General features: G+C 36.9%; 1 protein-coding gene and 1 long non-coding RNA gene across 3 annotated transcripts; both read left to right on the top strand.

Annotated features, from left to right (window-relative positions):
- Positions 1 to 741: 741 nt before the first annotated feature.
- LOC122138712 lies at positions 742 to 6774 on the top strand. Its single transcript, XR_006155748.1, has 2 exons — positions 742 to 5683; positions 6697 to 6774. It is a non-coding gene; the product is annotated as an uncharacterized LOC122138712 (long non-coding RNA).
- Positions 6775 to 10157: 3383 nt separating this feature from the next.
- rps6kb1a (ribosomal protein S6 kinase b, polypeptide 1a) lies at positions 10158 to 22188 on the top strand. 2 transcript variants are annotated; one of them, XM_042732643.1, is made up of 15 exons: positions 12081 to 12759; positions 13560 to 13603; positions 13730 to 13847; positions 14260 to 14328; positions 15122 to 15269; positions 15419 to 15476; positions 16288 to 16388; positions 16523 to 16613; positions 17608 to 17698; positions 19044 to 19151; positions 19248 to 19310; positions 19409 to 19486; positions 19619 to 19726; positions 20862 to 20974; positions 21499 to 22188. In XM_042732643.1, the coding sequence occupies exons 1-15, from the start codon at positions 12646 to 12648 to the stop codon at positions 21740 to 21742; spliced, it is 1548 nt and encodes a 515-aa protein (XP_042588577.1). In that variant the 5' UTR covers positions 12081 to 12645; the 3' UTR covers positions 21743 to 22188. The 2 variants fall into 2 exon arrangements, 1 of the variants encoding a protein (XP_042588577.1); XR_006155747.1 differs by lacking the exon at positions 21499 to 22188 and having other exon boundaries at positions 10158 to 12759; positions 19603 to 19726.
- The last annotated feature ends 1764 nt before the right edge of the window (positions 22189 to 23952 follow it).

Below are 23952 nucleotides of genomic sequence, written 5' to 3'. Positions count from 1 at the left end.
GATCAGTGTCTTCACTAGTGTATGTAAGAGGTTTTTCAGTAATGCGTATGAATAAATTTAACAAAGTTTGAAAAATGCCTTCAAAAAATTATGTAATATATTTTTCATTAAATCTCATAAAAAGAATACAACAAGGTTTATCAGTGTCTTCACTAGTGTATGTAAGAGGTTTTTCAGTAATGCTTATGAATGTATTTCACTAAGGCTGATCAGTGTTTCACTAGTGTATATAAGAGGTTTTTCAGTAATGCATATGAATAAATTTCACTAAGGTTGATCAGTGTCTTCACTAGTGTATGTAAGAGGTTTTTCAGTAATGCGTGTGAATAAATTTCACTAAGGTTGATCAGTGTCTTCACTAGTGTATGTAAGAGGTTTTTCAGTAATGCGTATGAATGAATTTCACTAAGGTTTATCAGTGTCTTCACTAGTGTATGTAAGAGGTTTTTCAGTAATGCGTATGAATGAATTCCACTAAGGCTGATCAGTGTCTTCACTAGTGTATGTAAGAGGTTTTTCAGTAATGCGTATGAATGAATTTCACTAAGGCTGATCAGTGTCTTCACTAGTGTATGTAAGAGGTTTTTCAGTAATGCGTATGAATGAATTCCACTAAGGCTGATCAATCTCTTCACTAGTGTATGTAAGAGGTTTTTCAGTAATGCGTATGAAGTTTTTCAGTAAATGAATTCCACTAAGGCTGATCAGTGTCTTCACTAGTGTATGTAAGAGGTTTTTCAGTAATGCGTATGAATGAATTCCACTAAGGCTGATCAATCTCTTCACTAGTGTATGTAAGAGGTTTTTCAGTAATGCGTATGAATGAATTCCACTAAGGCTGATCAGTGTCTTCACTAGTGTATGTAAGAGGTTTTTCAGTAATGTGTATGAATGAATTCCACTAAGGCTGATCAATCTCTTCACTAGTGTATGTAAGAGGTTTTTCAGTAATGCATATGAATAAATTTCACTAAGGCTGATCAATGTTTTTCGTTTCACTAGTGTTTGTAAGAGGTTTTTCAATAATTATGGCCTATACGGCCCCTCATACATCTGGGTAAGGTTTAGTCACCTCTCCAAAGATTACAGTTTGTATAACACAAGTGTTGACAGGTAATTCAGTTAATGGTGTTACAAGGCCGCAATCTGTTCTTTGCATCCATTATACTGGTTCAACTTACACTCAAAAATGCTGCTTCCTCCATTTATTTGGTTAAAAGGAGTGAGTGCAACACAAATTGTAAAGTTAATTTCAATACATTTTATAAAATTACTTAATCCGTTTGCAACAGGACCACGTAAATTATTTTTATGCAGTCAGGCAGGGGATTTCCAGTTCCTTGCATGCTTTGCATGGAACCAAATGGGAAGATTAAATGTTAGAATTAAGTGTTTAGCCTATTTTATGTTCAAATTTTTGAGAAAGATAAGGAAAGGAGGGAAACTTTGTTTGTGTTTAATGTTCCATTATGTTGGGATTCAAAGGAGTTTTTATTACAGTATGTTGTAGGTTTAGGGGTTACCTTGTGTTTAGATTGAATATGTGCTATTGTAAGTTATTTACAGCTTAGTTTATAAAAAAAAAAACCATTTCCTACTGTCTACATTTGAATTAATATTAGCCAAAGTATTGTCGTTTTGAGTGTACTCACATGCTAATATGTTTAGCTAATCACACAGTCTTTCTCTCCGCCGCCATGCCTCACTCCACAAGTGTGTCAGCCTGTCATCTGTCCTTGTCGGGATAGCTTCTGTTGCTCTTTTTGTCTCTTAACTTTTCTTGCTGGATCTTGTTGACGTTAGGAAAGACTTCAAGCACGCTGAGTCAGAAGCTTGCGCGGTCAAACAGGCCTTGAGCCGAGGTAGCTTGCGCTGTCATTATCTAGATTTCATATCATCGATGACCAGTATCTTCATCATCCTGTTTTTGAGGATCATCCTCCTTCCCTGCATGTGTTTGAATCATCTCCCATTTCCTGTTGCTGATGTCACTCAGCAGGGAGATGGACAGACACATAGGAGCCAGCATACTAATGAAATGACCTCAGATACCCGTTCGCTCACCTGTGCTTTATCGCTGGACGTAACATATCCTCAGCATCACTTAAATATGACTAATCAATACTAATCAATATGGCACACCTTGATAACTTTGTTAGCTTGCTCCACTCATCCTAGCTGAGAGTTAAACAGGCATTGTGGGAAGACTTGGTCTTGATCTGCTGACATATGCTGATTAGGTGCATTTTGCGCAATGTGTATTGGTGTAAATTAAGAGTCTTGTCAGTTTTGATTTTTTTTTTTTAATTGTATTGATTTTAACTGATACAATAAAAATAGTAAGATACAATATAATATGAAATATAAATAACTTGTGCTTGAATTTAAAATGTATAGAGAGATTAAAAACATGTAGAGTACATATTATTAATTCACTCTAGATTTTTATTTCATTTAATATAATATATATATAATTGCTATATTAAAATGTTTAATACAACAGGAAACATATATTTTTTAAAAAAAAAATGTTTTACTTTTTCCTCATTGCAAGAAAGCCGTTACATGATCAGATTTGATAAACAATGATGCATGGCTTTCCTGTAAATCCTGCTTAACTGAAATAACTGATATGACAAAGAAATTTTTTTAGTGATGATTGATAACAGTTTTTAACAATAGTTAATTACTGATCTGTTATTCCTCTTCCAATATTTTAATGAATGCACATCAGTTGTTTGTATGTTGTGTAATGTTAAGTCTTTTACTTTCGTAAGAAAAATCATAAAGGAAATCATAAAGGAAATTTAATTTGTACAATGAAAATATATGAAAAGTTAGAAATTGAAATTATGATGCAATTACAGCAAAATAAGTCAACACTGTAGAGTGCTCAGAACAGTGTTACACATTTTACATTTAATACAAAAATGAAGGAAAATTACTTGTATTTACAATATACATAGTATGCACTGTACACTAGAGATTTATTCACAATCTACATAGTATGCACTGTACATTGTAGGTGTGTTTGCAATTACACATTTTAACATTTATTTCAGAATTAAATAAAAAAATCAAATCACACCTTGATTTAGAGATTTTCTCTTAATTAACACACATTTAACAGTGCAAAAAATACACTTTTATTTAGGTATCAGAAAAAAAAAATTAGGTTGCCAATTACATAATTTGACTTTAAATTTGAATTTACTTTTTTAATCTTCCAAGCGCTACACAGATGCAACCGTAACAATATTTTTTTTGTTTTACTCATACACAATGGACAGAAGCAACTTTAGCATTAGTTATTTGTCAATTATTTTTTTATAATTACTTGCATGAACAATTAATTACACATTTTATACAGTTAGTGTATAGTGATGGAAATAACTGTCTGGAAATAGGTTTTGGAGTGACTATTCATTTATGTCATTTAAGTTAGCAAGATATACAGTTTTTAACACATTTCATACAGATTTTTTAAATCAGATTTTATAGTTTTTTTTTTTGTTTGTTTTGTTTTGTTTTTAATTATTAGAAAACACATGCAGCTGAAAAACAAATGCATTCCATCTCTCTGCAGCATTTAAATGTCGTAACATCTCAAAATGGATTTTCCTTCCTACTCAGATATGCACAATAATTCTGGTTCTGACTCTATATGCTGTTTTTCTTATGATAACCCCATGATATACACTTTCAGCAGAAATAATACTTTCCCACCATAAAAGATGTTTTCACTCCAAAACCATGCCAGATATATTTTTGGAAATATTTCAAGTACTCACTTTTATTGCCCCTCATTGTACAAATCGCATGGGTTCCAACGTGAACAAAATATGCTCTTAGCAAGCATTTTCCAAAACATATCACAACACATTTTGTCATTTAAAAATGTAAATATGACCAGATCATGCAATGTTGACAGTGAATATATATCTCTTAGTCCAGCATGTTTTTCCAAAGAGATCACTGCCCCAGAATGTTCCAGAAGTGAAAATCCTTGTTTTATGGACATGGAGATAGTCCTCATGGTTTAGTAGCGTGCTTCTGACGGTTAGTGAGTGTAATGTCTGACTCGTACAGGCACTGACTCACCATGGCTCATCGGACAAGGCTCGATTGGAGCCCGCCAATTTCTCAAACACAAAGACACAAGTTTTTGATCTGACTCTTTGTTCTAGCGCAGCAGCGTTTCACTATAGCTGTACTGCAAAACCCCGCTGACAGAAAAAAAAAAATAATGATGGTTTAGATCTGAGATTAGGCTTCAGATGTGCTAATGCTAGCTTCTCTGAGTGTTTACAGTTGGTTGGATTTTGGTATGTTCTCCTCTGAGGTGTGTGGGTGTTGGTTTTGATGGTGGATCTGCAGTAACGTCCTTATAAGCCTGCATCATTTTGCTTCTCCATTTGCGCTTTTTTGGGCCCGATGTGTTTGCGTTTAGTTAACCCACATCACGGGTGGATGATGATAGTGTGTTTGGTTAATGATTTAACAAAATAACCGGTATGAGCTCATCTACTGTTTATCCGTGAAGTTGCACTTTCAGAAACTCGAGTGGGCAGAGGGGCTTGTTTGCGTCTGTGTAATGAAGAGTTCAAAGAGACCGTTATCGGCCACATGACTGTGTAAAGTGATAAAACAAAGGTCCAAATGTGTGAGAGAGCATCAGGACATGTTAAAAAAAAAATTAAAAATTGAATGTCATTTTAAAAATAATTGCCTTGAAGAATCTTGCTTTAAGTTTAAGATATAATATATATATATATATAAATACATATATTATTTTTAATTTATTTCCTCGACTTGTTTGGGAGGGGCCATTTGCCATGCCAGGGCAATCTCCTTCTCTTTTCCTTTCCATGTGATTGTGTGTATGTGTGTGTGTGTGTGTATGTGTGTGTGTCCGTTGGAGGGGGGGAGGGGGAGGGGGAGCAGGGGGGCAGTGTAGGTAGTGGCTAAATCTCATAAAAGGGTTTCCTAATATGGGCTGTCTCTCACAGAGCCCCTCCTTCCTGCTTGAGGTAGGTGGGGTTTACACACTCTCTCGACCAGTAATCACACAGCATGGACTTACTTCCTCATTAATTGGCTGAAACCAGTTCTTACAGGAACCGCCAGTGATAAATGTGAGGGTTCTGAGAAATCATTCATTTCTTCCTTCAGCCTAGCTGAGGGACATTACTGGGGAGTGTGGATGGCTCCGTGTGAGCATGCCTTCAGGACCATCTTTTTTTTCTTCTCGTGTGCGTGTCTCTCTCTGTGTTTTTTTTTTTTCCCCTCCATCATTTTTTAAATGCTTAGGATATGTAGTTCCCAGAACAAGCTGTACTTTACAGTTTTTTTTTCCTCCCTTATTTGAGTTTCTGTCTTTTGGGATAACAGAGCTTGGTCTCTATCTCCCTCTCTCTGCGAGCGGAGAGAGGAGAAGTGGGGTAAAGGAAACTCACTGACCTTTCGGAGTTGGTAAGTGAAATTTATGTGACCTCTCTCTCTTTCGCTCTCCCTCCCTTTCTTTCCACAGTCTCGTCCCCTCCTCCTCTTCTCCTTTTCTGTCACAGTGCTTTTCCCGTTTGGCGCCTCTCTACAGAAGCCTTTCAGGGAGTACCTTGAGGCCCAGAGGGCAAAATTACAACACCGGGCGGGCGGGCGGCGCGCAGAAGAGGCCACCCCAATCGTAAGTCCCATCACTCATCTCTTTCGTTCAACCTTTAAATTTGCCTCAATCCCAGACGTGGCTTTTGTATTTTTGTATATTTTCCTCCATTCCTCCTTTTAATTTATTACGCGCACCCCTATTTCTTTTTTGCTCCACATCCTAATTACCTCCCTGCCCTAATTATCGCTTCGAGACTGGTTTTATTCTACCGTGTGATTCTGTTGAGGTGTTATTGTTTGCATGTGGCAGACCGTAGTGTCAGGGGCTCCGCGTGGGCTGTGCGGTGGTTGGTCGCGGGGGCCTGTTCGGGGTCTGGCTGAGGAGGGATGCTGAGTCATACTCCGAGTTCTTTGAGTGAACCGGACACTCCCCCGCGTCACACTAACCACCCCCCCCCCCCACTTCGGCAGCCGAACCCTGTTGAACCCAGCGCAGGCTGCCGGAGACGGGAGGGGCCCCTGGGAGTAAAAGAAGAAGAAGAAGGAGGAGGAGGGTGGGGGGACGTTTGGAAGGGAAGCAGGAGGAGGAGGAGGGGGGAGGTTGAGGCTGTACTCTTGATTCCTGCCGCCGCTGTTCCTTCACAAGTGCGCACGGAAACAAAGAGCTACACCTTTTTTTTTTTTTTTTACCTTCGTCTGCCCGTGTGCGAATCCTTCGTTTCATTTAAAGTGCTTTTCCAGCTCATGTGCATGTGTGTGTTCATGTGGGAGGAGGAAATGAAAGAGAGAGAGAAAGAAAGAGATGAAGTTGCACAATGAGAGAATTAGGATGTTTCTGGAACACTGTTCCTTATTTCTGGTAACATGAACCTCCTGCTGTTACTTAAGGAAAGCTGCGGGCTTGTTCAACCGACAGGAAGAAACGATACCACCGTGCGCGTGTCACTAACATAAATCTTGTTTTAAAGAATCAGGGAGAGAATGGAGGGAAATGCATGTGGAGTTGAGTGATTGCTTAACCTGAGATGTTTCTGATGAGTTAATGCATTGATGATTAAGCATAATTGACTGTCTTTTTCTCCCTCCTTACAGGTTTTAGAAGATGGTGATCAGCATGGTTTGTTGCATCATAAACTTATGGCTTCCAACAAATAAAAAAGCGAAACTAAATCAAGGAACCGATTTTAACTAAAAAACGAATAACTTCCTTAATCTCATGATAGCTACTTCTAGAATAATAGGTTTATTTTTCTCAATTTTCTTTGAGGTTTCTCTTGTAACATGGGACAAAAGATATCAGTTAACATTTTTACTTTTTAATGTGCTTGCTTAGCTGGTGGTTTGTGCTGAGATACTCATGTTCTCAGCTCTGTCTTGCACAGGTTATCTGATCCCATTGGGTGAGGTGTTAAGGTGCACTGTGGCTTATGCTGTGTGTGGTCTATTACATTTAAGGGACAGACTGCATTAATTTGGTTTTAAAATGCGTTGTTAGGCACTTTATGTGCTTTGAAATTCAGCATATTCCAATTCACGGCGCTCATATAATTCTAGTTTCAGAGTTTGAATTTATGTAGCTATAACAGGAAGTTAATGTAAAGTAACGCTGACTCTAAAGTCGCTATAAGATGTTATGCATATTGAGTAGTGCTTGCGTTACATTACTTCTTTTGAGGAAAGATCGTCTTGCGTTCTGAAATCTTGGTGAATCATAATGTTCCTCTCGTCTAGAGTTATTGTTTTGTTTCCAGAGATCCAAAGAGGAGAGGGAGAAGGGGTGAGTGAGTGTGTAACCACATGACTCACTACAGGGCCACTCCACCAGATGCAATAACGCATTCAATCAGATTAAGAAGCGCGTGTGTTCGGGCACATATGTGCGTGGGCGGCTGCCACGTTTCGCGTGTAGCTCCTATTCTATACATCCTCAGAGCATCCGGTCATGCTGGAGGATGCTCGCAGCTGGGTTGGATTTGACTAACAGATTGTCTGTCAATTTGAAAGGTTAGTATCTTGCCTCTTTTACAGTGTCGGATAGTTCAAACGAATACATTTTAGACGCTAGCGCCGTGGTGGTCCCCCAAAATGGCACATTTTGGACGTCTCCTTAATCTAGCACACCTGATTCAACTCATTATTAGAGGCTCCGTGTCCTGAAATGGGTGTGTCAGATCTAAAATCTGGAGTGTTGGGGGGCCACCGGGACCAGATTTAGAACCACTGCACTGGTGACATAACATAAGGCAGCTAGGCACACGTCTTGTCCGTCGCTTCTTTTCGCGTCTTTTTTTCTTTTAATTGCTTGTGAAAAAAAATTTTTGGTGCCTTTTTGTAACGCTACCCTGGTATGTGAGTCTGGAAGCGGCAGGCGTATTAAAAAAATGGAACAGTGTGGAGTTTCTTTTGCCGTTACCTTAAACGAACTCTCCGCTGAACTCAATGCACTGCCCGCTGCTGGCGTAGAGGATGAGAGGCAGTGTTGCCAGATCTCGTGAGAAAAGCAGGCCAATGGAAACTATAAAATAAAATCAATTACAATTAAATAAAATAAAAATAAACAGATTTTATGACTTTGACTTTGACTAATTAACAACATACACTTTTGAAAAAAATATTTCTCACATACAATTGGATATGACTTTTGAAAAAAATATTTCTCACATACAATTGGATATCTGAATTAATAACAAATTTAAAACTTAATTTATACAAAAGTAATAGGAACTTAGGAAAAACTATCTGTTTACCAAGAAAAATGCAAATTGCAGGAATAACAAATGTCATGTTTTTTTATACAGTTATACATGTCTGTAACTTTGAAATCTCAAAAAGGGCATGTGTTTTCTGCAAAAAAAAAAAAAAAAAAAAAAAAAACAGCTAAGGCTCGATTGGCAGTATTTAAAAGCGCCTTGATGTAAAGTGGCTTAAAATACGCGGATATGGCAACACTGCTGAGAGAGCGAGAGAGAGGGGGAGAACGCGACGGGGAGCGCGCGAGAGAGGCTGTGTCTCAAAATCCAGCGAGACAGTCTTTTTAACGTTAGAGCGCGACGATGATGCTCCAGAAAATGCTGTCTAGGCAGGAGCCTCGCTAGGATTCGAAACACAGCCAGGGTGAGACAGAAAGGAGAAGCTGCGTTCAATTATCTCACATAGTCAGTGCTCCGTTGAATGAGGGGTAGAACGCTTTCGGTTCTTCCATAACGGGATTTAAATCATTATATTGTTAAAATTAATGGCCACGCCCCTCTTCCAGCCCCACCCTCTCGTCTAATCATTGGTAAGTGAGTTAATTCTTCATTATGTTTCTTTATTGGTGTGGACAAGTCTCTCCCAGTGTGTCAAATAGCTTATCAGACTGGTGTTGGCTGTTACATTCGCCCGGCGACAACAGTCTGTAGGCTGTCTGACATTTTGGGTTTTTTCATCCCCTGTAAAGATCTTCGTTTTTTAATCGCTGTCTGATTTGTTATTATTAGTAGTTGTAATTTTTATAACCATTTTTTTTTTCAATACTGAAAAATGTTTTTTTGTCTCGATATTGGTGTCTAATTTTAGAGGGGTCGTTATGAAAGAAATATTTCCGATGTGTGTGTGTTTATAGAGAGCGTAATTGACGTGTTTCTGCGTAGCCTTTCTCGTTGAAGGGCGTGTGTGTGCGCGCGCACGTTCAGCACTTGGTTTTGTCCACTTGAATTTCTTGAGAATCCAGAAAGAACACACCTTATTGCAACACACTCTGTTATGACACATCTTTTTGCCCACCCCCTTCATCTGCACTTGCTCTACAGTTTTTTCTCTCTCTGTCATATAACTGCTCAGTCGTTATCTAACATGTGCAACTGGTATTTGTTATTAAATTAAAAAGATGTTCATTAAGCAATTCCCTCTGTTTTCTCCATTGTTAAACCACAGGGTGATCTGCTTGGCTTTCACATTCGAGTAGTATCATTTCCTGTAACTGTTCAGAACATCCTGTACTTTAGGGAACCCCCTCTGCCATTCATGTATGTCTGTGTGTCCTGAGTGGGAATCAATAAAGGTGAATGAATTAAATGTCAATCCGTCTCCTGGTTTTTGAGTTGAGTTTTATATATTTTATTATTTGAATTTTATAATATATTGTAAGTTTGTTTAGTGTGCTGCAATAGAACATGCAACACTAACTGCAGGCTAATAAATGTGATTTCTGCAAGCTGAAGATATTTGAAGTTAAGGTACATTTTTAAAGTTTAAAATGTATGATAAAAATTAGAGCAGGTAAAATAAATATACTATACATATCGATATATAAGCCTACATATGTATAAATAAAGATGAATAACAAAATAAAATTAAAAAGCTTCAGAAATTCAAAGTTCAGGTAAAATTTAAAGAATGTAAGTTGAGATAAAATATAAAAAATATGAAATTTTGTAAAATATGAGCAGTTAAAAATAATATATATATATATATATATATATATATATATATATATATATATATATATATATATATATACATACGTATGAAAATAAATATATTCTAAAAATGTATAAACACTCAAAAAAGTCTGAAGTTGCAGTAATAAACCCTGCAAATGTCATTCCTTTGTGCGTCAAAAAGAACTGATTATAAAAATAAATAAAAAAAACCGACTACGAAAATATGTGTACTGTATAATATCCTGTGTAATTATTAATATCATATGAAATGGTTGTTGGGTGACTCTAGTGATGCAATTAATTCAGGAACGATCACGCCCACTACAGTTACGAGCTTCGCCCGAGGGTTCGCCTTTATGCAAATCACTCGTTCAAACAGGTTTTAATATTCAAATAAGGCTTGACATGTTCAATTCTAGTTTCTTAACAACCCTCCTCCATCTTATGACCAATATTTTGTGTAGGTTGCACAATAAGGTCAGGTGTTTTTGCTTAGCGTGTGACCAAACGCCACACTTTTGCGGGTTTAGTTAGATTTTCAACGTGCATAACTTACCTCGAGCAACCAATAGGGGGCATAGGCGAAATTTTTGGGAAATTATTTTCAATACTTTTAAAATATTTTAAAACATTTTAAATATATAAGGTACGAATTAAAATGGTTGTTAAATAACATGTTAAAATTTGCATATTAACAGTTTTGTAGGCCTAAATTAAAGTGGCCTCGTGTTTTACGTAGGCTACACGAAGTGCATGTTATCTGGGTGAAGGTAAAACTGTAACAGTTCCTCATATACAGTTTACAGCTCTCAGAAGCAAGTGTATTCATAATTAAAACTGCTGAAGTTCAGGTGAGTCAGGGGCTTTAACCCGTCACATGAATCAATGATGTGCTGTCACCGAACAGGAGAACACTGGCACACCCAAGCTGACCCAGAACCAGCTGTAAACCTTACCTGACGCAGATACTGGGTATCTTTACCTATCCAGAAACCCACAGGTATGTATCATTAAAACCAGCAGAAGTATGAGCATATTAGCTTCCTGCTCTCATTCTAAACATTTTGGAACAGGGAACAATCTGTGTCTACAAATATACAACAGGAGGCCCGTTTTTACTGCAAACAATTAAGCTTTAAATAGCTTGATATATTATCAGTCATATCAACAGCCATACATTGTGATGTGCATTGTTTTGGTGTCAGGTTGTGTAAAGTATGAATGAGTTATTATGCCTCGTTTTCAAAAACATACAACTTTGGAAAGTCCCTGTAACTATAATTTGCATAGGCATAGTTGTTTTTTTTTCTTCTTTTCTTTTCTTTCTTTCTTTCTTTCTTTCTGCTAGCAGCATATGTGACACAAAGTGCCCATTGTGGCTCTTGTGGTTTTTAAAAGTGGGGAGCAGAGAATTGTGGCTATCCAGCACTTTGTAACAATGTATAGTGTGTGAGCTTGCATCTTTCTTCCAGCCAAGCCTTTTGGCGAGCTTGCTGACTTTTGATCGTTTTAGTTTACGATAGGACGAAAGGTTTTAATAATTACCCTCATTCAGTAGAATTCCCCTTCATGAATAATCCAATATTGGCAAAAAAAAAACTTTTCACTTAAATCGATATCCTCCCAAATCTAAACGGTAATACACCTAGGCCTAATTATTCTACACGAAATCAAAAAATTAAATTGAGAAAATCGCCATTAAAGTTCTTCTTTAAAGTTCTTAGCAATTTATATTACTGATTAAAAATTAAGTTTTGATATATTTACGGTAGGGAATTTACAAAATATCTTCATGGAACATGATCTTAATATCCTAATGATTTTTGGAATTAAAGCAAAATCGATAATTTTGTCCCATGCAGTGTATTGTTAGCTACAAATATACCCGTGCTACTTATGACTGGCTTTGTCGTACAGGGTCACAAAATATTTTAATGATACCATAAAATGAAATGTAAATATATAGGCTACGTGTATACATACTGAAAAAACAGTGTGGGATTAAATCTGAAAAAAAAAAAAAAAAAAATAGACAATTACAAAGAAACGGCAGGTAACTTCGAAGCAGAAAGACTGAAATAGTATTTTACAATGTAACATTACTCAAATAATCTTTGTTTTGTGTAAATCTTCGGTAAACCTTTCTTTATACCCTCTAATCAGGTGAAGAAACTTGTAGTTATTTCAAAATTAAATAAATTATGCTTGAAAACAGGCACACTACTGATTTTGCAGTAGCTATCAGCACGCACTTGAAGCTCTTGCCAAAAGCAAAACAAGGTCTTTTTTCGACACCTACTGGCAGTGCAGCGGTACTACAAGCACAAGCAGCTTCCTATACGCATAGAATGACGTGTTGTTGTTTTTTTTGTATCGCTACACCCACTTACCTCAGCTACAACCTTCCGGAGTAAAATAGAAGACATTTTGTGTTTGAATAAATAAAAACGTAAATGTAGTTGTTGACAGTTGTTTTACACATTTCGGAGCATGCGCACGAACGCTCTGTGAAACTCGCTGTTCGCCGTGATTATCGTTTACCGGTAGTTAATCTCCGTAGGAATACGTTGCGTAAGTTACCGGGTCTGGTTATGGCGTCGGTGAGTCGTGCTGGACCATGAGTTATTACGGTATTGGAGTGTGTAAAGAGACTGTGGCCATGGCTGGTGTGTTTGATATCGACCTAGACCCGTCGGAGGACAACGTGTCGGACGAGGAGCTCGCTGACGGGGTATGTAACCGGTAACCGACTCGGTTTCAGTTTTTCCGCATCGCCTGGACCGGCCTGAGGATCGATCCGGTGTTTCAGAAACACGGCATACAAGTACTATGGCTGTAACGTTACTGTAGTAAACTATTAACGTTACATGACAATACCATGGTACTTTAATATTTACCATGGTACTGTTCTGGTTTTTTTTAGAACGTATTTAATTAGCCAGACATAGTGACCAACTCAAACTAGCTAGAAACACATCTACCTGCTTAAACTACATTTTTTGGATACCTAGCATTTCTTCAGGTGTATGGAGACCTAACTGTATGAACGACTAAACACACTTAAGCATTGTACTAAATATTAGAAAAATTAACTTTTAAAATATCTAAGCTGTAGTTTTTTTTTATATCACTGAAATTAAAGCAAAATAGACATTAGAGGCTTAGTGTTCAAAAGTTTGACAGAAGTTCTCGTGTCAGATTTTTAGACTAGCTTTGCTCCTAAATTACTTCTGAAACCACAAAAAAAATCCTCCGTACTCCGTAGGTCCACCTTTTCTTGGTCTGACACTCTCTCTATTGTCAGACTGGGTCTTGTAATGTGATAAAAGTGATCAGTGACCTTGATAACTCAAGTTGATGGAAAAGAGCCAGTGCCCATCAGTCACTGGTATAGATTGAGCTTTAATGGCCGTGTCAGATCTGCACACTGTGCATTTGGTGGAAAAGCTGCAGAGATACAAAAAACCTGCAGTCCGCACCTCAAACACTCTAAACCTACCATAAACACCAAAAAATCGTTTCTTTCCACAGGCCAAGAGTAATGAATGCATGGACCAGTGCAGTGGCTTTGACTTGTGAGTATGTCAGAGTGCTCCTTATTATATTTGTGTAATTTGATGATGTCATTTTAACTTAGCCTCTCAAAAAGTGAAATGTCTTTTCTTTAATTAAAATGTTGATATTTGAATGTTTTGGAGCAGTATGGAAGACTGCGAGAAGTTCGAGATCTCCGAGAACAGTGTGAATCAAGGCACAGAGCAGATTCGTCCGGAATGTTTTGAGTTGCTTCGTGTTTTGGGTAAAGGAGGATATGGCAAGGTAAGCAAGACTAGCAGTGTTTCCTCCCTCCATGTGGATTAGTTTGAACACATAAATAAGGCTGCAAAATAATGTAGCTAACACTACTTTTTAAAAAAGTTTGTGGTCGGTAAGAGTTTTTGAAAGAAGCTTCTTATGTTGATTTATTTGATTTAAAATACAATAAATACAGTAATATTGTAATATATTATTATAATTTTAAATTAATGCTTTCTATTTTAATAATTTTTTTGTTAAAAAAAAATCATACTGACTTTTGAAAACAATATTGTACGTAATTTGTTTGCACTGAGGTTTTAATGCTTTTAGTTTTTGTTTGCAGATTTCTATTGTAGATCTAACTGTGCCATTTTTATTGGACTTTCAACTTCGTCTATATATTTTAACAGTCCTTTTCTGTTTTAAAAAACAGGTTTTTCAAGTTCGAAAAGTATCAGGGGCAGATTCTGGGAAGATATTTGCCATGAAGGTCTTGAAAAAGGTATGGCCCTCTAAAATTCCCTGAAAGTTAGCATGGGTTGTTCCATCATGCCTGGTCCTGCTGGTTAACAGATTGTATTGGTGTGGTTTGCTGCAAGCCTGTGAATAACGTCTAAGGAATGTTTCATCATTAGCTATAAACAGTTTCAATAATGATTGTTTGTATAGTTTTAGTGTGTTTTTTCTTTTCGCAACAGCTGAAAAAAAGGTTTAATATTAGAATCACTAATTTTGTCACTTTGCATTTGCAAACAAGTGGATCATAACAGAAGCACACTGTAGCATTCAATAGTAGGAATATGGCTTTGCTTAAAATGCTTAGTTTAAGGTATTTAGAACACAAGGCACTATAATAGCATGCTAAGTCTAATTTGGCCATTTATCAACATTGTAGAAAGATATGATGTTGTCACAATATGATGAATATTTCAGTCAACCAGATTTGCATACTAACAGAATGTGGATCTACTCTTATCAATTCTAAATTATCTTTACACCACTCTATAACAGAAGGAGTGCAAGCGATGACTGTGTACTGAGGCCATTTAATTATTTTGAGATTGATGCTGCATTGTTCTCTGACAACCCCACGATTAAAATACCACCCAAATTAGATTTGCACACGTCTGTTTATTGTAACAACAATAAAAGCATTAATGACACCAACCTGATGAGTTCACAGCTGTAATTAGTGGTGTTACAACCCTCCAGTGAATAGATGTTCCTAGGCTTGACATTTACTTAAAAACACAACATTTCTTAATGTATTCTGTTGCTTTTGTCTGTTTCAACAGGCCATGATAGCTCGCAATGCAAAGGATACTGCTCATACTAAAGCAGAAAGGAGCATCCTAGAGGAAGTTAAGCATCCCTTCATTGTGGACCTCATATACGCCTTTCAGACTGGAGGCAAACTTTACCTCATCTTGGAGTACCTAAGCGGTGAGTTCATAACAGCTACTGGTGCCTTCTTGAGCAGAAAAGTCACCAAATCCTGAACAGAAGTATAATTATTTGCCTTGGTTTTGAGAAAAATTTGAATCATGACTTGCGAGAATGTATCTGGAATCATGTTCATGTTTCTGTAACAGGTGGAGAGCTGTTCATGCAGCTGGAGAGGGAGGGGATCTTCTTAGAGGACACAGCCGGGTAAGTGGAGCTTTATCAGTCTTATCAGGGGTCATGATGGCCTGTCTGCTATCTGGTTGAAACGCCTGTTGTGTTTAAACGCTGATCTTGTCCAGGAGGCTTTTAAAAATTCATTGGCTTAACAAATGTAGTTTGTATAGACTACCCAAATGGTGCTTTGGTAGTTTGTCCGACCAAATATATGAAATTCCTTGAAAATTATTGAAAAGAATGATCATTATAGGTGTTAATTTGTTAAAATGTTCATTATTATTTTTTAATATATCAATTTTTATATATTGTGATGCTTTGGAGAAAAAAGGGGTTGTTCTATCCAAAATTGTTTTTTTTTACAAATGATTTTTCTTACCCTCATCATCATTCCAAACCTGTATGATGTTATTTTGTTCTTTGTAACACACACACACATACTTAATTATAAAAAAAAAATTGAATGAGTCTTTACGTAGTTCTTTTCTGTACAGCAATTCATTGTGACCAAGAGCTGTCAAGCTCCAAAAAGGAATAAATCACCTTGAAAGCGGCCTGTATGACTGTTGCACTATATATTAGGAATCTTTTGAACCCTAATTAATAAGGGGAAGTAACATGAAAAATAAATATTAAATAAAAATTAATAAATACATAAAAACATTAAAATGAAAAATTGCTTGAATGTGATACAATAATAATACAATTTAAATTTTGTTTAACAAAGAAAATAAATGTTTGAATTCATGGATTTTGAGAGCATTTAAATTTCTATAAACTTTATTTATTTATTTATTTACTTAACTACCTACCACCCTCTAATTTTATTTCCTTCTCCTAGTTTTTACCTGGCAGAGATTTCCATGGCCTTGGGTCACCTTCATCAGAAAGGCATTATCTACAGAGATCTGAAGCCAGAGAACATCATGCTCAATAACAATGGTAATAAAACACACTCATACACACACACTCACACGCCTCTGTCCTTTTATCCCAGATAGTCCTCAGACTTGCACCACTGCCTGTTCAATAAAGACTGTTCTCCTCTGGATGTGCTCATTTCATTCTCATCTCAGGTCATGTGAAGTTGACAGACTTCGGACTCTGTAAGGAGTCGATCCACGATGGGACCGTCACACACACCTTCTGCGGAACCATAGAGTACATGTATGTACAAACTCACATTTTCACATTAAAGGTGCACTAAACCTATTTTGCTAAACGATGTTGATATTTGAAAGCACCAAAACAAACACACCCATACCCCAAAAGGACCCCGCAACTATTTTGATACCTCCGCCCCCCACGTACATACACAACCCTGGTGACGATGATGGTGGAATCTGCTATGACTGCAGGCTGAGGGAATGATGTCATGAATTAGTGAAAGCAATGTGTGTTGCTATGGTAATTCAGGTCGAATGTGTTTTGTAGTAGAGTGTGTTTTAATGTTTGAATAGTTTAACTCTCTTTCATGTGAAAGACGACATTGCTCCGATATTTACGCGGGTCCTACCTCTTGCCTGATCATAACCCTTCCTTTTAATTTTTTGCCCCCCTCCCCTCCCCCCCCCCATCCATACTAGACACGCCCCTTACAATATTTGTTATGCTAATGTAACTTCTAGGTGTAAATGGCTACTGCTGATTGGCAGGAAGTATGTTTTGGGACTTGGTCTAACACTGTGGTGAAAAGCGTTTTCAAATATTGCTTAGTGCACCTTAAAACAATATTTGTTATGCTAATGTAACTTCTAGGTGTAAATGGCTATTGTAAAAACAAAGTTGAATTGGCCAAGTTGATACTGATGTTGTACAAACCATGAAAATTTCTGAGCAGCCTGTTTTTGCATCTTTTTCTCAAATAAATGGTCTGTTTAGGCTAGAAAGGGAGCTTTGTTTTGTTTGCCAACTTGAACTTCACTTTAAAAGAGCAAGAAAATCATGTTTTCAACGATGTGGCCTCTTGAATCTCTTATAGAGCAGTTCATGTAGGTCAGAGACTCCATCAATCATGTCAACTGAAGCCTTATTTGGGGCCTCTGGTGTCAAAGTAAAAAAGACAGCAGCACAAAAAATGGTTGGTGTGCTGGCCTTTTCTCTCTTCACTCATTCATTCTGTCTCTGTCTCTTTGTTTGTCTTGTCCTCTCTCTCTTTCAGGGCACCAGAGATCCTCATGAGAAGCGGCCATAACCGAGCTGTGGACTGGTGGAGTCTGGGAGCCCTGATGTATGACATGCTGACAGGAGCTGTGAGTGTCCCATCTTACATCTCCTTTCTGATATGTTGCTTCTCCATTAATGTTTTGCATTAAGTTAGAGACAAAGTAGTTTGGGATTTAAAGTTCACCAAGACTGCATTTATTTGATCAAAAATACAGTAAAAACAGTAAAATAGTGAAATATTATTAATAATAAAAGTTAAATTTTTATGGTCTAATTTTGTTTAAATAAAATTCTATTTCTAATATCTATTTTAATATATTGAAAAAAATTGAAATATATATGTATGCATGTATGTATTTACGAGTGTGTGTGTGTGTGTGTGTTAAACTTCCTGGTAAGCCATTTCAGAAGGCAATCTCATAAACCTCCTGTCATTCATTAGTTTTCAGTTAATTAGACAGAGGAAGACCTTACATCTTGACAAGGAATACGTGTGAAAATTCATTAATGATAATCTCTGTTGAGGTGTGACATTTTTTTGCTAGACAGAGATTCTACTGACCTAGTTTGTGACCTCTTTAGACGCTGTTTTGACTGCGTGAACCCAAAAATAACTTATGGAACCTTATTCAAAAGTTAATGTAAACAAATGTAGATAAAACCTGGAACCAACACTACATGACCAAGTATGCGGACACCTGAACAGTGTATTTGTACGCACTTGTTTGACATTTAATTCTAAATCTGTTGGCATTAATACAGGGTTGCTCCTACAAAACCGCTTCCCTTTTTCTTAGGCCCCGTCCACACGGAGATGCGTTTAGCTGTATACATAACATTTTGTATCATATCGGTGTTTCGTCCAGACAGATCTGGCATTTTTGGAGCCTGAAACCGCTATTTTTTGAAACTGGGTCCCAAAGTGGATAAATAAATAAAATAATGACACCCTTGCGTTTTCGGGTGTACAGCCAATCCGTATATTTTGTGAAACGATGTCATGATGTCATTATTGTCATTATTGCACAGTGTGACAAAAATTATGCCACATTGATGTGTGCATGCCCAGCCTTAACCCGTTTTTTAGTGTATCTCTGTGGCAGAATTACAGTGCCACATACTGGTCTGGCATGTATACTACATCATTTTGAGTTGGTTGCAGTGGCTTTGTGTTTATGCAGATATTTTTTGAGAGGACGCCGTGTTTACAGAAGAACGAGGGGGAAAAAAGTTTGGATAGGGAAAACTCTGGCTTTGTGTGCCCTTAGAGGACTAGATGCTAGATGTTGAATGTAATTTCCTTTCATTCAGACAGATTTAAAAACAAAACAAGCAATATTGTGAAGACATCAAATGTCTTATGAATCTGTGCATAGAGTACAAACTAAGTTTACCCAGACTGCTCTTTAACCTCTTAACTTTCTCCTTCAGCCACCATTCACTGCAGAGAATCGGAAAAAAACCATAGACAAAATCCTAAAGTGCAAACTGAACCTTCCACCTTACCTCACCCAAGAAGCACGGGACCTTCTGAAAAAGGTAGAAGTCTTAAGGTCAATCAGGTTTCACGTCAATGTGGAATTCTCCTATTGCGCAACTAACATGGTTGTGTATTTGTGTGTGTTTCACACCCAGCTGCTGAGAAGAAACGCATCAACGAGGATGGGAGCAGGTCCTAGAGATGCTTTAGATATCCAGGTATCTGGCCATATGATATGGTGGACTTCTTATCATAAAAGCAGGAGATTGCATATAGTGGAGTTTTATATATTTTAAAAACAGTTTTATTTTTTTAGGCCCACTCCTTCTTCAGACATATGAACTGGGATGATCTGCTGGCTTTTAAAGTTGAACCTCCCTTTAAGCCTTTTTTGGTACGAGATTGTGTTTTCTCTCTCTTTGTACAATCAACTGTTTGTCTCTTTTATTGTGTGTTTAGAGTTATTATTATAGAGCTCATGATGTAGTATCTGATAATAACTCCTCACAGATCTCTATTTCTACAGCGATCAGCAGATGATGTTAGCCAGTTTGACTCCAAGTTCACTAGTCAGACTCCTGTGGACAGTCCCGATGACTCGACACTCAGTGAAAGCGCCAACCAAGTCTTCCTGGTCAGTTTGTTTTCCTGGTCACTTTTTGGGCTAAGTTTATCTCTGCACTTTTTAAATTTATAGTGTTTCCCCCCTACACTATACTGCTGTGAGGACTCCAGCTGTATTGCATTTATTTGAAATGCACCAATTATTAACTTTGTTTATTAGCCAATAACAGATAAATAGAAAATATCACAAGTATTATATTACCAATATTATGGGCTACTGATAGTATAGGGTACTGCTTTGTATACACTACCATTCAGGGGTCATAAGATTTGTTTTATGTTTATGAAAGAAGGCTTTTATGCTCACAAAGGCTTCATTTATTTGATAAAAAAATACAGTAATATTATGAAATGTTATTATAATTTATATAATTTTAGATTTAAAAAATACAGTAATATTGTAAAATGTTATTATAATTTTATATTAAAATGTATATATTAAAACTCATTTTTCAGCAGTTCAAATAAACAGCATTTATTTGCAATAGAAATCTTTTGTAAGAATGTAAAATAATTTTGCTGTCACTTTTGATCAGTTTAATACATCTTTGTTGAAAATTAATTAATTTAATTAATTAATTAATTAATTTAATTTAATAAATTAATTAATATTAATTTCTTTCAAAAACCTTTTGAATGCTAGTGTAGATAAATAAAAAATGAAACCGATTTTTATTATAAACAAAGATATTAGACAAATAATGAGTAATTCAGACAAATAATGAGTAATATTACTCACCACTAAGGCCTTAGTGTACGTGACACCAAAGTCCAAACATAACAAGAACCCAACTGAAGCCTCCAAATTTGTTTATACACCATTTGATCTTAATTATCATCAGCAGTGTAGAGCACTCAAGAATGTGTACGAGATTCATTTCTGACTTCCGACCTACATTGTGAGTGTGTGGTAAATTAGTTCTTTTTGTAGACAAACTTACGAGAAAGGGATAATGTCTCTCATCTGGTCTGTATTATTACTGTTTAACTGTTTTTTCCAGCTCTTAGCGTGACATGTTCTTTTTTTGGTTCATCATAATTGAACATCCTCTACACTCATCTATTTTTTTTTTTCCTTTTATTTTGTCTACCCAAACTTTTTTTTTTTTTCATTTAATCTCTTCTCGGATGTTGTCTCTCCTCAGGGCTTTACATACATAGCTCCATCTGTGCTCGAAAACATCAACGAGAAGTTCACTTTTGAGCCAAAATACCGTTCACCTCGCAAGCTTCTGGGAAGCCCAAGAACACCAGTGAGGTAATGTTTTTCTCATTCCACTTAGATTCACAGTTTGAAGTGTGTATAAAGTAGTTATGTCCAGTTTTATGATCTTGTAGGGCTGGGTAAAAAAAAATATAGTTTTTTTTTTTTTTTTCAGATTAGTCATGATCCACATTTGAAGAAACAGATTACTTTTAAAAATGAATCATTAAAATAAGCTCACATGCTGTGTCCGAATATGCTTCCTTCCCTACTAGATAGTAGGTGGAAAACAGTACATGAGAATAGTAGTATAGAATTAATCGTTTTCAAACAGTAGGTGGAAAAATACCCAAATGCCTTTGTATATGTGTATATACACTCACTAATCAAAATGTGTATTGATTCCCAGCCCTGTGATTTTGTAGGGAATGACATTGATTTCATTTATCTGGGCTTTAAGTCCGAGATTGTGTACATGCTGTAACATGCCTATCTGGTCATGTTTATCCTGGTTTTGCATTTGTAATTTAACATGAAACGAGATCTGTAACCTGTGATGCCATACTTGCTTTTTCCAGCCCTTTGAAGGCTGAAGGGGTAGACGGTTGGTCTCGGGGTCCACCCTTCCCAGAAGTGCCCACAACCACCTCCTCTCTCCTGCCGCCCATGGAGGTGTCTAATGTGGAGCAGATGGACATTGGCAGCAACATGGAGGTGTCAGCCCCTCTCCCCATTAAAAAACCATCCAACAAAGGGTCATTCGTGAAACCGACTCACTCAGCGGGCGGCAGGAGACCCAAGCATTTAAGGATAAATCATTGATGAACAACTAAAGTTTTGTATTTTAGGAATTTATCAAATTACCCAAAAGGCCTTTCTGCACCCAGTTTCTGTCTCTTAAACACTTGCCGCACCAGTGTACTTCATGCAAGCATGTAGAGCTGTGACCTCTCTCTGCTTGCATTATGGTGAGGTGGTCTGCTGCACTTCAGGCGACTCTGAGCATGAATTTCACACTTTATCTTTTATATGCCATGCTCATGCAAAACATAAGGGAGAATACATAGTATCTTCAAATTTGATCTGAGACACTGGGTTTGAGCCACTTGTTATTGTGTTTTGCTTGACTGTATGTTCTAACTAAACAGTATTAACAGTATTTAAATGGATAGTTCACCCAAAAATTATAAATTCTGTCATGTTACTCACCTTTATGTCATTCTAAGCCTGTATAACTTGCCTTCTTTCTTCTGTGGAACACAAAAGAATATTTTCTCAGCGTTTTGTTGTTTTAGAACGATTGACTTTTTCATTATGTGGCTAAAACAGTTGAATCATGCTTCAGAATGTCTTCTGTTGTGTTTCACAGAAGAACAGAAAGTCATACAGGTTTGGAAAGACATGAGGGCAAATGATGACATCATTTTAATTGTTGGGTGAATTGTCTTTTTAAAATGGCTAGAAGATCCAGGTCTACATTCTTGAGGAATCTGTCTGATTTGCTTTGTTTTTGATTCTTAATTCATCAAAAGTTGTTAGGAGCCCTAGAATCACAGGTGTAGGGAACTTGTACCAATGATAAACTATGCAGGGGTTCCCAAACTTTTTAAACCCGCGACCCCCATGATAAATGCGCTGCTGCCCCGCGACCCCCCCCCCCCCCCCCCCCCCCCCCCCCCCCCCCCCCCCAACCCCTTTTTTTGGAGCCTCCAAACACCTTTAACTTTAGCAAACAGCGGGATACGTTATTATACTTATCTTTAATTACATACTAAACTTTATTTATATAAAATCTTGAATATGTATATATGTATATATATATATATATATATTGAATATGTATATATGTATATATATATATATATATATATATATATATATATATATATATATATATATATATTATAGGCCCATTTTTTTATTTGTATCAGACTTTTCTGCAAACACCATTTAACAAGTATTGAATTTACCCTTTCACACGTAAATTTAAAATATTCTGGCTGACCCCCCAGCGTGAGTTTTTCAAGGCGATCGTTATTTAGATGTGCCACTTTATGGTTTCCATGGTGACGCGTCATTGCTTGTCACGTGACACACCGCAGAAACAACAGAGCTGAATGAATGATGATCTGCTTTTATGTCATTTTTCCTTTTTTATTCAAAATATTCACAAATGTGTTAGATATGGCATGAAATAGCTGATATTCCGATTTTCAAATATATGCAAGTGGAAGTGTTTTGTTGTTTAAAACACCTTTATAACGATCGCGTTAGTTGAGCTGTATGCGCGACGGCATCTTAGTTTGTGCCGCAGACGCAGTTCAGAGAATCGGATCTGTTGGATTTACAACACGTGAATTCATCCACTTCTCCCGAAATACATAAAAGTAAGTGGATGGTGAACTGGGAGAATAATAGAGTAAACTTTAAAGTTACTTACACAATGTGTATCTGATATGCATAAAACGTGTCTAATTATAATGGAAAGGATTATTATTGCCTCGTCCTTTGACATCAGTGTGTATTTTACAAACTCTAAATGTATTGTTTTTTTAGTACTTATATGTCTGAAACCTAAAATAAACATTATGTGGTTGAAAACACTGAAAAGTTCTGATGACAGCTCTGAGCGCGCCTGTCTCTGGCTCAGCGCCAGCCAACGCGCGAGAGCACATTTGAATTTCACGTCATGCACTGACCGGTGTGATCTTACACTCCAGGGACCAGCCTAGACTGATCACACCGGTGTGATCGTACGTGCGAAAGGCTTAAATTAATTGCACAAAAATATATAGCGCCTATATATTTTTTCCACTTTTTTTATAGAAATCATCTCGCGACCCCCTGCGCCGGGGTCCCACGACCCCCCGGGGGGTCGTCATTATTCTCTTACCATTATCTACTCTAAGCTACCAATGATAAACTATGAAGTAAAAATGTAAGCTGATTTTTTTTTTCCTTTGCTACAAGTTCATGAGACAGTGTTAGATGACCTCAAGGCATGATTCTCTTATTTTGATCTGCTCTTGATA

The sequence above is a fragment of the Cyprinus carpio genome, chromosome B10, assembly GCF_018340385.1.
Source record: "Cyprinus carpio isolate SPL01 chromosome B10, ASM1834038v1, whole genome shotgun sequence".
Taxonomy (NCBI): domain Eukaryota; kingdom Metazoa; phylum Chordata; class Actinopteri; order Cypriniformes; family Cyprinidae; genus Cyprinus; species Cyprinus carpio.
Note: the sequence above shows the minus strand (reverse complement) of the source record. Positions and strands in the feature narration are given on the sequence as shown.

Excerpts from the sequence above, each read along its gene's own strand:
- rps6kb1a (XM_042732643.1), top strand. The coding sequence starts at position 12,646 with ATGAGTTATTACGGTATTGGAGTGTGTAAAGAGACTGTGGCCATGGCT. Across the intron at positions 19,727-20,861 it reads GCGCCAACCAAGTCTTCCTG|GGCTTTACATACATAGCTCC; the intron begins GTCAGTTTGTTT and ends GTCTCTCCTCAG. Across the intron at positions 20,975-21,498 it reads AGCCCAAGAACACCAGTGAG|CCCTTTGAAGGCTGAAGGGG; the intron begins GTAATGTTTTTC and ends TGCTTTTTCCAG.